This window comes from Rana temporaria, chromosome 12, assembly GCF_905171775.1.
Source record: "Rana temporaria chromosome 12, aRanTem1.1, whole genome shotgun sequence".
Classification (NCBI taxonomy): Eukaryota; Metazoa; Chordata; class Amphibia; order Anura; family Ranidae; genus Rana; species Rana temporaria.
This window is the reverse complement of record NC_053500.1, coordinates 133,582,820-133,599,035: the sequence shown is the minus strand read 5'-3', so window position 1 is coordinate 133,599,035 and position 16,216 is coordinate 133,582,820. Positions and strand designations below refer to the sequence as shown.

Sequence of the window (16,216 nt, the reverse complement as noted above, 5' to 3'; positions counted from 1 at the left end):
GAGTGGGATTGCCCCCTGATCATGTGATCACTGTGACTGCCAATCACAGTGGTCACATTATTGCAAAATGCAAAGTGTTCCCTGAATGGTGCCCATGCTGAGCGACCTCCTGTGGTTATAATGCAGCAGGGCAGCCACTTGCCAGGGGATTGGGAAGACAGCAAGGATCACTGTAGTAGCAGCAGCTACTACAGTGATTCTCCACTTCCACAGGGATAACACAGGTATGGAATAAGTATTATTACATTGATGGCCTTAATGTGGTACTATATATACTCGAGTATAAGCCGAGGCCCTAATTTTACCACATAAAACTGGGAAAACGTATTGACTCGATTATAAGCCTAGGGTGAGAATGCAGCAGCTACTGTAAGCGGAAAAGAGGGTCAACAATGCCCATTTGTAGCTTCACTGTTCCCATTTCCACGCCTCACTGTGCCCATTTGCAACCTTACTGTGCCTATTCTCACTGTGCCCATTGCAGCCTTACTGTGCCCATTCTGACTGTGCCCATTGCAGTCTTACTGTGCCTATTCTCACTGTGCCTATTGCAGCCTTACTGTGCCCATTCTGACTGTGCCCATTGCAGCCTTACTGTGCCCATTCTGACTGTGCCCATTGCAGCCTTACTGTGCCCATTCTCACTGTGCCCATTGCAGCCTTACTGTGCCCATTGCAGCCTTACTGTGCCCATTATTACTGTGCCCATTGCAGCCTTACTGTGACCATTGCAGCCTTACTGTGCCTATTCTGACTGTGCCCATTGCAGCCTTACTGTGCCTATTCTGACTGTGCCCATTGCAGCCTTACTGTGCCCATTGCAGCCTTACTGTGCCCATTGCAGCCTTACTGTGCCTATTCTGACTGTGCCCATTGCAGCCTTACTGTGCCCATTGCAGCCTTACTGTGCCTATTCTGACTGTGCCCATTGCAGCCTTACTGTGCCCATTGCAGACTTACTGTGCCCATTGCAGCCTTACTGTGCCCATTCTCACTGTGCCCATTGCAGCCTCACTGTGCCCATTCTCACTGTGCTCATTGTAGCCTTACTGTGCCCATTGTAGCCTTACTGTGCCCATTGTAGCCTTACTGTGCCCATTGTAGCCTTACTGTGCCCATTCTCACTGTGCCCATTGCAGCTTCAGTGTACCTGTATTCTTGACAGGCTGCGGGCACCATTTTTCCTCCTGGTCCCATTCGTTCCATTATAGTCAGTGTACCTGTCGGGTCGCGGGCGTCCATTTTTGCAAAAGTCGCGGCTTCCTCCTGGTCCTATTCGTTCCGTGATAGTCAGTGTACCTGTCTGGTCGCGGGCGTCCATTTTTGCAAAAATCGCGGCTTCCTCCTGGTCCGCGATAGGCGTTTGACACTGTGTTCAGCTACCGCCTATCACGGAGGTCCTCTCATCCTCGGACTTAGTTTCCCAGCAGACACTGTTTTCAGTGTTCGGCCAATCTCGGACCTTCTTTCATCCTCGGACAAGAGGACGTCCATGATAGGCAGAACACTGAACACAGTGTCTGCTGGGAAAGTCCAAGGATGAGAGGACCTCCGTGATAGGCGGTAGTGAAACACATTGTCCAACGCCTATCACGGACCGGGGGGAAGCCGCGACTTTTGAAAAATGGACGCCCACGACCCAACAGGTACACTGACTCGAGTATAAGCCGAGGGGGGCTATTTTCAGCTCTAAAAAAAGCTTTTTTTTGCTGCGCTCTATTTTTAATGAATGGACAACATTCTACATGGAGAGGAAATAGCCTAAGAACATACGATTTGGCCCCATTTTCACAGAACAAATTTACATGCAGTTTCACAGGATGATTAAATCTGCAAATTGTTTATAAATACACCCCAATGCTTTGTAAAACTCCTGGGTGGGGACACAGCAGCTCCGCATGGTACCATTTAGGGAAAGTGTTGTATGTTCTCTGATTAGACGAGGTGGAGAGGAGGGGCAGTGACATTACAATCTCCTCCTCGTCCAATCAGAGAGTGCTTTTCATTCATTGAAATAATGCAAAGGGCTAGATTCACATAGAACCGCGTATCTTTGCGGCGTAACGTATCCGATTTACGTTATGCCTCCGCAACTTAGACGGGCAAGTGCTGTATTCTCAAAGCACTTGCTCCGTAAGTTGCGGCGGCGTAGCGTAAATCGGCCGGCGTAAGCCCGCCTAATTAAAAATTTGGATCAGGGGGGCGTGTTTTATGTAAATGTACTGTGACCCGACGTGATTGACGTTTTTCCCGAACGGCGCATGTGCCGTCCGTGGAATTTCCCAGTGTGCATTGCTCCAAAGTACGCCGCAAGGACGTCATTGGTTTCAACGTGAAAGTAAATGACGTCCAGCCCCATTCACGGACAACTTACGCAAACAACGTAACTTTTTCAAATTTCGGCGCGGGAACGACGGCCATACTTAACATTGGTACGCCGCAATTACGCCACCATATAGCAGGGGCAACTATACGCCGGGAAAAGCCCAATTTAAACGGCGTAACTTTACTGCGTCGGCCGGGCGTACGTTCGGGAATTTCGCGTATCTAGCTAATTTGCATACTCGGCGCAGAATTTCGACGGAAGCACCACCTAGCGGCCAGCGTAAATATGCAGTTACGATCCGACGGCGTAAGAGACTTACGCCTGTCGGATCTAACAGATATCTATGCATAACCGATTCTAAGAATCAGGCGCATAGATACGACGGCGCAACGCAGAGATACGACGGCGTATCTGGAGATACGCGTCGTATCTCCACTGAGAATCTGGCCCAAAGTGTTTTTTTCTGAATGGTGCCTGTGCTGAGTGAGCGCCCCCCTGTGGTCACTATGCAGCAGGGCAGTGGGATCCAGAAGACAGCAAGGATCACTGTAGCAGTGGCAAAATCCTTGACGGAAACGGGATTATACGCAGTTTGATTATGCGTTCATTAATAAACATGAATGGTTTTATCTTCTGTGTCCCGCTGCTAACTTTGAGACATTTTTTTTTATAGAGAGTGAGATAGCGGCCCGATCTCAAAGTAATATGATTTCCAATTTTTAGGCGTAAACCCACTGGCCGCAAAATCAACAACTATTTGATATTTTTATCCTTTATCTCCAAATCCATTCTTTCATCTGTAGCGCTTTGTTTTAGGAACATTAATCTGCACAGATGGCGAAAGCACAGTAATCTCCGATTTTCTGTTACTATGTTACCAGATACCGAGCGGAATTTTTAATGAAATGGTCGTTTTGAAGGATTTATAGAAAACAGCATCTTTTGTCCCCCCCCCCCCCCCGATTAGGTTTTAATGTTATTTTCGATGTATAGATGACATCATGTGACTTGCAGTTTGGACACATTGCATTTTATTTTAGAGGTCCTCATAGACCAGCCATTCTCAGCCTTTTTTTTTTTTCCACAGCATGCTATAAAAGTATGCTACATTGGAAAAAACATAAATGTTACTTATTAACACATCAGAGGTTCCCCATCACATCAGAGGTCTTGCCATCTCATCAGAGGTTCCCCACAATATCACAGGTTCCCCCATCACATCAGAGGTCTCCCCGTCACATCAAAGGTTTCCCCATCACATCAGAGGTCTTCCCATCAGAGGTCTTCCCATCCCATCAGATGTTCCCCCATCCCATCAGAGGTTTCCCCATCACATCAGAGGACTTCCCATCACATCAGAGGTTCCCCATCACATCAGAGGTCTTCCCATCACATCAAAGGTTCCCCCATCACATCAGAGGACTTCCCATCACATCAGAGATCTTCCCATCACATCAGAGATCTTCCCATCACATCAGAGATACCGCCATCCCATTATAGGTCTTCCCATCACATCAGAGATACCGCCATCCCATTATAGGTCTTCCCATCACATCAGAGGTCTTGCCATCTCATCAGAGGTTCCCCACAATATCACAGGTTCCCCCATCACATCAGAGGTCTCCCCGTCACATCAAAGGTTTCCCCATCACATCAGAGGACTTCCCATCACATCAGAGGTCTTCCCATCAGAGGTCTTCCCATCCCATCAGATGTTCCCCCATCCCATCAGAGGTTTCCCCATCACATCAGAGGACTTCCCATCACATCAGAGGTTCCCCATCACATCAGAGGTCTTCCCATCACATCAAAGGTTCCCCCATCACATCAGAGGACTTCCCATCACATCAGAGATCTTCCCATCACATCAGAGATCTTCCCATCACATCAGAGATACCGCCATCCCATTATAGGTCTTCCCATCACATCAGAGATACCGCCATCCCATTATAGGTCTTCCCATCACATCAGAGGTTTCCCCTTCACATAAGAGGAATTCCCATCACATCATAGGTCTTCCTTGACCACCTGTGATGACGCAAATGGCTTGGTGCTCTTGTTTTCCCCACACATTCCAGTTTCCAGTGGTCAAGGTAACAAGTCAACACCTTTCGAGAGCTACAACATTCCCCCTTCATCAGAGCTTAACCACTTGCAGACCGCCTTCCCATCACATCAGAGGTCTTCCCATCACATCAGAGGTCTTCCTATCGCATCAGAGGTTCCCCCATCATATCAGAGGCACCTCCGTCACATCAGAGGTCCTCTCATTACATAAGAAGTCTTCTAATCACATCAGAGGTCTTCTCATCACATCAGAGGTCCCTCCATCACATCAGAGGTCTTATCATCACATCAGAGGTCATCTCGTCACATCAGAGGTCTTCTTATCACATCAGAGGTCCTCCCGTCACATCAAAGGTCCTCCCATCACATCAGAGGTCTTCTTATCGCATAAGAGGTCCTCCTATCACATCAGAGGTCCCGTCATCACATCAGAGGTTCCCCTATCATATCAGAGGTACCTCCATCACATCAGAGGTCTTCCCATTACATAAGAAGTCTTCTAATCACATCTGAGGTCCCCCATCACATCAGAGGTCCCTCCATCATATCAGAGGTCTCCCATCACATCAGAGGTCCCTCCATCACATCAGAGGTCCTCCCATCACATCAGAGGTCCTTCCATCATATCAGAGGTCCTCCCATCACATCAGAGGTCCTCCCATCACATCAGAGGTCCTCCCATCACATCAGAGGTCTCCCCATCTAATCAGAGGTCCTCTTATCACATCAGAGGTCCCTCCATCACATCAGAGGTCCTCCCATCACATCAGAGGTCCTCCCATCACATCAGAGGTCCCTCCATCACATCAGAGGTCCTCCCATCACATCAGAGGTCCTCCCATCACATCAGAGGTCCTCCCATCACATCAGAGGTCCTTCCATCATATCAGAGGTCCTCTCATCACATCAGAGGTCCTCTCATCACATTAAAGGTCCATCCATCACATCAGAGGTTCCCCCACCACATCAGAGGACTTCCCGTCACATCAGAGGTCTTCCTATCACATCAGAGGTCTTCCTATCACATCAGAGGTTCCCCCATCATATCAGAGGTACCTCCATCACATCAGAGGTCTTCCCATTACATACGAAGTCTTCTCATTACATACCTTTAAGAGATCTATTTGTTCAGAACTTCTTATCATTAATATAATAACAATTTCTGCATCATGAATGAGTTTTATTTGGTGCACATTTAAGGCTTACCTTCCTTCCACCTGTGTTGATACGTAGCGATGTTAGGAAGGGATCGAAAATCATATGGCTGGTTTCTATGTTGACGGGAGACTGCCTCTTTCCAACCGCACATAGATTCCAGGCGGAATTTACCAATCCCCAAAAGGAAGGCACTAGGGAGACAAAATAATTGAAAAGCTTTGTTACTTATGGTTATTAAATTGGAACTCTGGCCAAAACGTATCTAAAGAGAAGAGTAGTTCGATCAAGGAGATCTATGGACCATTAAAAACACTGCAGCACCCCTCCATAACAGCAGTTGGACAACGGTGAGGTACAAAATAGTGCACTGATGATGTTCTCAAGGAGACCTAGTCAGTGCCGGGACAAGGTCATCTAGAGCCCAGGGCGAACATGTCAAATTGCGCCCTCCCCAAGATGTATGAGCATTCTGTATCAGCAAAATAAAAAATTACGGGCCAGATTCACGTAGAACGCCGGCGGCGTAACGTATCCCATTTACGTTACACCGCCGCAAGTTTTCAGCGCAAGTGCTTGATTCACAAAGCACTTGCCTGTAAACTTGCGGCGGCGTAACGTAAATCCGTCCGGCGCAAGCCCGCCTAATTCAAATGGGGCGTGTATCATTTAAATTAGGCCCGTTCCCGCGCCGAACGTACTTCGCATGCTCCGTTTTGTAATTTCCCGCCGTGCTTTGCGCGAAATGACGTTGCACCGACGTAATTTTTTGAACGGCGACGTGCGTTACGTCCTTTCCTATTCCCGTACGACTTACGCAAAAAAATAATAATTCAAAATTAGACGCGGGAACGAAGGCCATACTTTAACATGGCTAGTCTAAATATAAGCCAATGAAATAGCATGCGTAACTTTACGACGGGAAAAGCCGACGTAAGAGAATGCGACGAGCCATAAACAGCTAATTAGCATACCCGAAGCGGAAAACGACGCAAACTCCACCCAGCGGGCGCCAAAGTATTGCATCCTAAGATCCGAAGGTGTACGCCTGTCGGATCTTAGCCAAATGCCGTTGTATCTTTGTTTGAGAATTCAAAATAAAGATACGACGCGGCAAATTTGAAAGTACGCCGGCGTATCAGTAGATACGGCGACGTGCGTTATGTCCTTTCCTATTCCCGTACGACTTACGCAAAAAAAAAAAAAAATTCAAAATTCGACGCGGGAACGACAGCCATACTTTAACATGGCTAGTCTGATTAAAATGCAGTCAGCCATAGCATGACACGATCTCCACCCTCCCACAGCCATCTTTAGCTAATAGGCAGGCAGGATAGGACTCCCGACAGGGCCGTTTGAAGGAATTTGGGGGCCCCAAGCAAAATGGACATGGAGGCCCCCAAACCCCAGCACCCCCCCTTGAGCACGCACGCAAAGCTTACAGGAACCACAGCATAGCGATACAGTTTAAGTTCACCCACACGTTATATAAATTAAAAATGTTTACAGTGCAAATACTGCTGTTGCATATAATGCGCATAAAATTTGAACATTTTCAATAATTGAACATTTGCAAAAAACACCACTGTACCATAAAATCAATTAATATACATAAAAAAAGCGCACAATAACTAAATCCAACATACTTATTATCCCCCTCCCCCTCCCACCCCACAGCAGGTGCCCCCATCAGAGTCCCCCCCCACAGCAGGTGCCCCCATCAGAGTCCCCCCCACAGTAGGTGTCCCCATCAGAGTCCCCCTCACAGCAGGTGTCCCCCCCCCCCCCACAGCAAGTGGTGTCCATATCAGAGTCCCCCCACAGCAGGTGTCCCCATCAGATTCCCCCACAGCAGGTGTCCCCATCAGAGTCCCCCCCACAGCAAGTGGTGTCCCCATCAGAGTCCCCCCCACAGCAAGTGGTGTCCCTGTCAGAGTCCCCCCCACAGCAGGTGTCCCCATCAGAGTCCACCCACAGCAGGTGTCCCCATCAGAGTCCACCCACAGCAGGTGTCCCCAGCAGAGTTGGGGATGAGTGGCTGTGCTGGTGGGGGGTGGAATGAGTGTCAGTGGTGGGGGGATGAGTGTTAGCGGTGGGGGGTAGGGATGAGTGGCAGTGGCGGGGGGTAGGAATGAGTGCCTGTGCTGGTGGGGGGTAGGGATAAGTGGCTGTGCTGGTGGGATGAGTGTCTGTGGTGGGGGGGGACTGACTGGATGGAATCAGCGGTGGTGGTGGTGGGGACTGACTGGGTACATTGGCAGCGCTGGGTGCCGGAATCAGAGACATTTACTTTCTGTCAGTGTCCTCTTGGTTTCCCCTGCATGGCTCCATGTCTCTCTCGGCTCCCTCTGCTCCATGTGTCTCTGCAGCTCCTCCCCCATGACCTTCTCTCACTTGGTGTCAGCAGTGTCTGCCCCGCCTCTCTACATTCTCTCTGTTCCTGGATAGGCGAGGTTGGGGCAGTCCACAGTCTCAGGCTGCCTCTGCCTTCTCTCTCTCTCCCCTCAGCAAACGAAAGCCCCCATCCCCGCGGCGGAACGAACGGGCTCCTGCTTGGGGGCCCCAGGCCAGCTCGGGGCCCCAAGCAGTTGCTTGTTTTGCCTGTCTTGTTCCGACGGGCCTGACTCCCGAGGTGCGCGGCGTATAACACTTTCCCTGCAGATCACAGATTCATTCATTTGGCGGCTTATAAGGACCCCTTTCTGACTTTGAGAAGTGGGCACTGCTGTCATCTGCTTGTGTTTACAATACTGCCGAATAAAATATGACTGTTACCTCACCTCTATTCCTCATGTAATCAGGCACTTCAAGGCATTTTTCACCTTTCGCTGGCAGCTACTCATTTCACTTCTCACTTTTTCCTCATTGACATTCACTCTTAGAATGATCCGTCTTCGCAGAACAATTGACGACACATTAATTTAGGAATTTTCGACTCTCTTGCTCATTCTAATAGTTTCAATTTCAAAAACCTTGATTGAGCTTTTATTGAAGTTAGAGCCACAGACTGGAAAACTCAAACTTCTAAAATCAAATTTATTTAAATGCGTTTAAGGTGCCAGCAGTCAAGGTTTCCTGGTGCCTCCATGGCGCCATACTATTGATAAAGCTCTGTACCTAGCCCCCTTCCAGAACCAGTTAAAATCTATAAAAGAAAGCGCCATCTAGCGGCCAGCGTAAATATGCACCCTAAGATACGACGGCGTAGGAGACTTACGCCGCTCGTGTCTTAGCCTAATTTAAGCGTATCTGGTTTCCAGAATACGCTTAAATTTACGGCGGCGCAGATTCGGACTACTGATACGCCGGCGTAAGTCTCTGAAAATCTTGCCCAGATGTGTTCAAACCCCTCCAAAACAGCTCCTCCCATCACTCCCTCCGTCGAGTAAAACAAATATGGCGACTGTGGAAGGAAAGAATGTGCCTCATGGCAAAGGGACTGTTTGTGCTATGAGAGCCCCCATACCATATATGGACTTACAAGGAGAATGTGTGTAGTATGCTAAGAACAGACGTCACAGGGGCGTGTAATAAGAAACCACCCTTATATGAACTGACCTATCAAATGTGCTTATGTGTGTGATGTCATGTTGTTTTTAAAAGGACCAATAAAGTGGGTTCGGTCTCTCTCTATGGCTGGACACAGAAGGAAGCAGCAGTTTGTTTCTCAGCTCTCTGCATGTTTCACTATTATGATTTGGGTCAGACGGCAGAAATGGGGTTAGCCCTGAGGTTGTATCAGGGGTCAATCATTTTCAGATCTATTGTTCCTGTTGGATATTGTTGCTGAGCTGATTATTGTTGCTGGGTGGGCAAATGTTTATGGGGAGGAACTAGTTTCGCTGGGGGATATTTTTTTGCAGGGGGTGTATTGTTGCTGAAGCTGCAAAAGGCTGATATCAAGTCAGAATCAGGTTCTTGCACGGCTTTTATTAAAAATATCAGCCAGGCCATTCAGCTTTAGCACAATAAAACCTATCCATGTCATATCCTCATCTGATTCCGCATCTGCCGAGGTCGTTAGTCTCTGGACGGCCATTAGACCCTTCCGCTCTATGAGAAGGACGGCATCACTTATTTATAAAATGTGGAGATGTGCATCAGACAGTAGAAGACTGAAGCCTCTGTAAAAGGCAAGATAGAAAGCGGACAATGCAGAACTCCTCCATCTTTTCAGTCTATTCCGAACAGTGATAAGAAGAAGAATACCGGAGTGCAGATAAAAATAGAGCAGTAATGCAAGTGAGCAGCAACGTCCATATGGAGTGTGTATATATAGTACATAGAACTATTTCATATCATTTTCTAGGACACATGATTGTTGAGTCTTATCATTCAAGCATGCAGACAGAAAAGTACAGTGCTTGAAAAAGTATTCACACCCCTTGAAATTTTCCACATTTTGTCATGTTACAACCAAAAACGTAAATGTATTTTATTGGGATTTTATGTGATAGGCCAACACAAAGTGGCACATAATTGTGAAGTGGAAGGAAATTGATAAATGGCTTTCCAAATTTTTTACAAATAAATATGTGAAAAGTGTGGGGTGCATTTGTATGGCGCCCCCCGGAGTCAATACTTTGTAGAACCTCCTTTCTCTGCAATTACAGCTGCAAGTCTTTTTGGGGACGTCTCTACCAGATTTGCACATCTAGAGAGGGACATTTCTGCCCATTCTTCTTTGTAAAATATCTCAAGCTGTCAGATTGGATGGAGAGCGTCTGTGAATAGCAATTTTAGGGCCAGATTCACATAGAGATACGACGGTGTATCTCCTGATACGCCGTCGTATCTCTGACTTAGGCCCGTCGTATCTATGCGACTGATTCATAGAATCAGTTAAGCATAGATATGCCTAAGATCCGACAGGTGTAACTGTGTTACACCGTCGGATCTTAACTGCAATTTAAAAATGGCCGCGGGGGGCGTTCTCGCTGATTTACGTTGAGAAATATGTAAATCAGCGAGATACGCCAATTCACGAACGTACGCGGGCCTGACGCAGTGTTGTTACGACATTTACGTAGCGGTTTTCCTGGCGTATACTTACCCCTGCTTCTATGAGGCGCAGCCAATGTTAAGTATAGCCGTCGTTCCCGCGTCAATTTTTGTTTTTTTTACGTCGTTTGCGTACGCCGATTCTCTAACCCGCTCGTCGCAAGTTACGCTCACGCCGAAACCACTGACGTCCTAGCGACATCAGTGGGAGCAATGCACGCCGGGAAAAATCGCGGACGGCGCATGCGCATTAAAATCGGCGCAGGGACGCGCCTGATTTAAATAGTACACTCCCCCTAGCCGCGGAATTTGAATTCCGCCGGGGGATTTACGATCCGCCGCCGCAAGTTTGGAGGTAAGTGTTTTGTGAATTACCCACTTGCCTCTCAAACTTGTGGCAGCGGATCTTAAATCACATAGATCACGCGGATCTAAAGATCCGCTGATCTATGTGAATCTAGCCCTTAGAGTCTTACCACAGATTCTCAAGTGGATTTAGGTCTGGACTGTGACTGGGCCATTCTAACACATGAATATGCTTTGATCCAAACCATTCCATTGTAGCTCTGGCTGTATGTTTAAGGTCGTTGTCCTGCTGGAAGGTGAACCTCCGTCCCAGACTCAAGTTGTTGTACGTCACCGCGCTTTGCTCGAGCATTTTTTTTCACGATCGTGTGTATGCAAGGCAGGCTTGACAAGAATCACGTAGAGAAAAACGTCGTTTTTTCCATGACATTAAAAACGCTCGTGTGTACGCGGCATTAGTCTCAGTAAAGTGTACCTTTCATAATGTAACACTTCCACCCACACCGTGCTCCACATTTACGGAAGATTTGTCACGCCTGCTTTGTGTTGTTATTCAACGCTCTTTCCGAAGCTTTGTGAGCGGAGTGGATCTGGATGGTTGTGATGGTAGGTGTGCGTGATTCGGGAAGTACGGCGTTCACTCGGTCATACAAGCATTGTCATAACCTTTCCCATCGCCTCTCATTATGGTTATTACATTGACGCTCTATGGGAAGTGAACCCTTTTCTCTTAATGACAATGATCATCTGTCTCATAACAGAGAGATCACAGCTGACAAGCAGGTCGACCTACCCAATGAATCTTGGCAGTCGCTCTATTCCTCCACGCTAATTCCACTTCGAACCGCCTCCCTTCGGCAGCTGGCGAGCCAAGTTCCCAATATTAGTTCACCTTCAAAGTGCGCTCAAATAGTGGAGCACTGTCGTAAAGCCTACTGTATGTCTCCTTCCCGTACTGTTTCCACCTGCAGTGTATGCTGTACGATAGACACATAAAAACAATCCCAATTTAATTTTAATTTTTTTTAGATATCCCACCTGTATCTGGGGGGTCCCCAGGGCCGGTGCTACCACTAGGCAAACTAGGCAGCCGCCTAGGACGCCCAGCCACTGATGTTTCTACTCTCTTCTCTCTGCAGCAAGCAACTAAGTCTCACGAATTTAACACATTTAATGAATCTAAGCTAACGAAATTAATTAAACTAATTAAAACGAAACTAAACAAATTATTTCCTTTTGCACATGTCTACTCAGCATTAGCAGGCAGCCGCCTCTCCATTCTCACATAGTGTCAGAGGCACATCGGCGGCGGAGGACTGTGTCTGTGTCCCGACTCTCAAATGAATGGAAGCAAGCAAACATTAATCAATGGGCACTGGTGAGGCTGCATTAATGGGCACTGGTAGGCTGCATTTTATGGGCGCAGGTGAGGCTGCATTTGATGGGCGCAGGTGAGGCTGCATTTGATGGGCGCAGGTGAGGCTGCATTTGATGGGCGCTGGTGAGGCTGCATTGATGGGCACTGGTAGGCTGCATTTGATGGGCGCTGGTAGGCTGCATTTGATGGGTGCAGGTGAGGCTGCATTGATGGATGCTGGTGAGGCTGCATTTGATCGGCACTGGTGAGGCTGCATTATATTGGCACTGGTTAGGCTACATTTGATGGGCGCTGATGAGGCTGCATTTGATGGGCACTGGTGAGGCTGCATTTGATGGGCACTGGTAAAGATGCATTTGATGGGCACTAGTGAGGCTGCATTTGATGGGCACTGGTGAGGCTGAATTTGATGGGCACTGGTAAAGATGCATTTGATGGGTACTAGTGAGGCTGCATTTGATGGGCACTGGTGAGGCTGAATTTGATGGGCACTGGTAAAGATGCATTTGATGGGCACTAGTGAGGCTGCATTTGATGGGCACTGGTGAGGCTGCATTTGATGGGCACTGGTAAAGAGGCATTTGATGGGCACTAGTGAGGCTGCATTTGATGGGCACTGGTGAGGCTGAATTTGATGGGCACTGGTAAAGATGCATTTGATGGGTACTAGTGAGGCTGCATTTGATGGGCACTGGTAAAGTTGCATTTGATGGGCGCTGGTGAGGCTGAATTTGATGGGCACCGGTAAAGTTGCATTTGATGGGCACTGGTAAAGTTGCATTTGATGGGCACTGGAGAGGCTGCATTTGATGGGCACTGGTAAAGTTGCATTTAATGGGCATTGGTGAGGCTGCATTTGATGGGCCCTGGTGAGGCTGCATTTGATGGGCCCTGGTGAGGCTGCATTGATGGGTGCTGGTGAGGCTGAATTTGATAGGCGCTGGTGGCCTGCATTTGATGGGCACTTCATTAAAAAGGTGGGGGTATACATGGGCGTAGCAAAGGTGGAGTCAGGGGTGGAGCCAAGGGGGTGGCAAAATTAGGTTTCGCCTAGGGTGTCAAAAATCCTTGAACCGGCCCTGGGGGAAATTGCCCTCTGAAAAGCGACCCACCGCTACTGCCAATGCTTATGTAAATCAGCCCTTATACAACAACTGACCAGTAAGCAAAGCAAAGCAAATCTTCCTCCTTCCTCTCCACAATTAACTTCACAATAGACGCTCAGCTAATACCACTTCCACACATTGGCTCGCTAATTAAAATCAAGATTTGTGTTTTAATTAAATCTTCAGCCACAAGTGAATACACGGGCCGCTTCTTTATGTATTAAATCCCAATTAGGATGCAGACTTCGCTTCGCCAGTAATTAGGAGGCGTGTTTAAGGATGTGTTAAATGTTTGATTTTGGCGATGATGTCATTCACGCTCTCGCTCAAAGTTATCTTTTGTAATCAACAACTGCTGGAACCACGATAATCCATTTAAAGGTGAACTCTGGGATAAGATAATATGGTCTACATACAAGGGCCCGGATTCACAAAGCACTTACGCCGACGTATCTCCAGATACGCCACGTAAGTGCAAATATGCGCCGTCGTATCTATGCCCCGGTCCCACAAACTGAGATACGCCTGAAAATAGGCTTCATCCGACCGACGTAACTTGCCTACGCCGGCGTATATTTACGCTGGACGCATTTGGCGCTTCCATTGATTTTCTATTCACATATGCAAATAAGGGAGATACGCCGATTCACGAACGTACGTATGTCCGACGCAGTGCGCGTAAAGTCATACGTCCGGCGTAAAGTTATGCCCCATAAAGGAGGTGTAACTTAGCAGCATCCATGCAAATGGCTGCACCAGGGAACACAGACGACGTATTTTACGTAGGACGTGAATATGACTAGGCGTAGGTTACTTCACGCCGTAGGCAGTGATCCGGCATATCTTAGGGAGTTGTTCCGACTTGATTCTGAGCATGCGCACTGGGAAGCGTCCACGGGACGGCGCATGCGCCGTTCATTATACATATCTGTCTGAGACTCGGCCCATCATTTGCATGGTGTCATGCCTCATTTGCATGACTCACGCCCACTTCCAGATACGTCGGCTTACGCCTAGGAAACCCAGCGCAGATTTGGCAGCACTGACTTTGTGAATCCAGTGCTTGCCTCTCTGCGCTGCGTCGGCGTAGCGTAAAGGAGATACGCTACGGCGGCATAAATGTGCGCCAATGTATGTGAATCCGGGCCTTAAGGTATATGTATTCTTCCTTGAAACCTGGTGTGCTTTCTGTATTATTCCAGATCTGTGCAATAATCCCGTGTGAAATGTTACCTGTGTGCATGAACTTCCTGTAATAAAGACCGGTCACTGCTGTTCTCTCTCTTTGTGCAGTGTGACGGGTCTTGTCTCCGCCCCTTCCTGTCATTTTCTGCAGGCAGGCTGTAGTGGGTGGAGCCTGCTGAGCCTCTCCCACAGCTCTGCTCTCTGCACAGGCACAGTGGCGATGTCAACTTTACTTTTACAAGGTAATATTTGAGTTCGTAAAAGGCATTTAGTACAAACAAAGCGGATTTATATCCTTTGTTGGCTGTTGATGAATTTATTTAAATTGAACGTTTTTGTGCCTGGAAATCAGCTTTAAAGGGGAGTTCTAGGCATTTTTAATGTTTATTAAAAGTCAGCAGCTACAAAAAGTGTAGCTGCTGGCTTTTAATAAACATGCACTCACCTGCTCCACGGTCCAGCGGCGCGCCGGCCAGAGCTCCGCTCCTCTCCCCCCCTCCGGCCGGCGTCCTCATTGTTACTGTGGGCACCCGGCTGTGACAGCTTTCGGCTTCATGGCAGGGCACTCACTGCGCATGCGCGAGCGGCGCTGCGCTATCCGATTGGACAGGCGATCGCCTGGGACCTGTCACATGTCCCAGGCGATCGCCTACAGGGAGGGGCCGCCAAAAGGCGATATGACGTATCGCCTTAGCGGCCCCTGGGCTCAAGGAGGAAGTGGGACTGGATGTCCCACTCCTCCCCCAAAAAAAATGACATGCCAAATGTGGCATGTAAGGGGGCAAGGAGTGGATTAAGCGGAAGTTCCACTTTTGGGTGGAACTCCGCTTTAAACATGGGAGTAGGGGGAGAGGAATTGTGCTAAAAGAGGTGATATGGTGAAGGGGGGGGGGGGGGTCTGTTTTTATGTTTGTTGATTGTGTTTGTTTGTTTTTTCTCTTACAGGGTGTGTGCGGTTGGGTCTTTGGAGGCATTTTTAAATAACCTGCTGTAATTAGATGATTGGGACACATCTAAGGTATGGGTCCCACTCCCCGGTGGAATGCCAGTTATGGTGGATTAACTGGGAGTTACAATGGTGTATCTGCAGAATGTGGTTCGTCCCCAGGTCGGTGCAGTGCGGCTTAGCGTCTCCAAGGATCGGCAACCAAAAGGTCATGTTTTTGTTTGAAATATTATTTACATAATTGTTAATTTTAACAAAGGGGCCGAAAACGGGCAGTTTACTCCCAACCTTTGTGTCAGTATATTTTTGGTAATTATAGTGGGGCAATTAAGATGGAGGCACAGTAAGGCCCCTTTCACACTGGGGAAGGAGGTGCGGTGGCGGTAAAGCGCCGCTATTTTGGCCCTGGACCTCATCCAGACTGGCCCACTTTGACAGGTCTCTCCCATGGCTGCCGGACAACTCCTGCACCCCCCCCCCTGCCCAGCCACCCGCACCCCCTCTCCCCCTTCACTAGTCATTCTACTTTATTAGAGTAGAACGGCTGGTACTGGTACTCTTATAGGCAGTACCAGTGGGGAAGCTAGACATTATTTCACCCGGGGCAAAGAATCAGTTTGGTGCCCCCCCCCTTATGGGACAAGATTAGGCAGAAGTGAGAATCTCCCAAGACATAGCTGTTGAGTCAGCTGTCTGTCCCCTCCCCCCATGCTCCTCTGGTCCTCCCCCTGCTTCTTTGTTCCCCC

The 16,216-nt window shown here is 48.2% G+C and overlaps 1 protein-coding gene across 1 annotated transcript in view; it reads right to left on the bottom strand.

Moving 5' to 3' along the window:
* The window catches only part of CA10 (carbonic anhydrase 10), a 181,191-nt gene that overhangs the window by 55,393 nt on the left and 109,582 nt on the right, over window positions 1-16,216 (bottom strand). Inside the window, exon 3 of the mRNA XM_040330765.1 lies at window positions 5,600-5,742. Coding sequence (XP_040186699.1) covers window positions 5,600-5,742 — 143 coding nt within the window. The remainder of the gene's footprint in view (window positions 1-5,599; window positions 5,743-16,216) is intronic.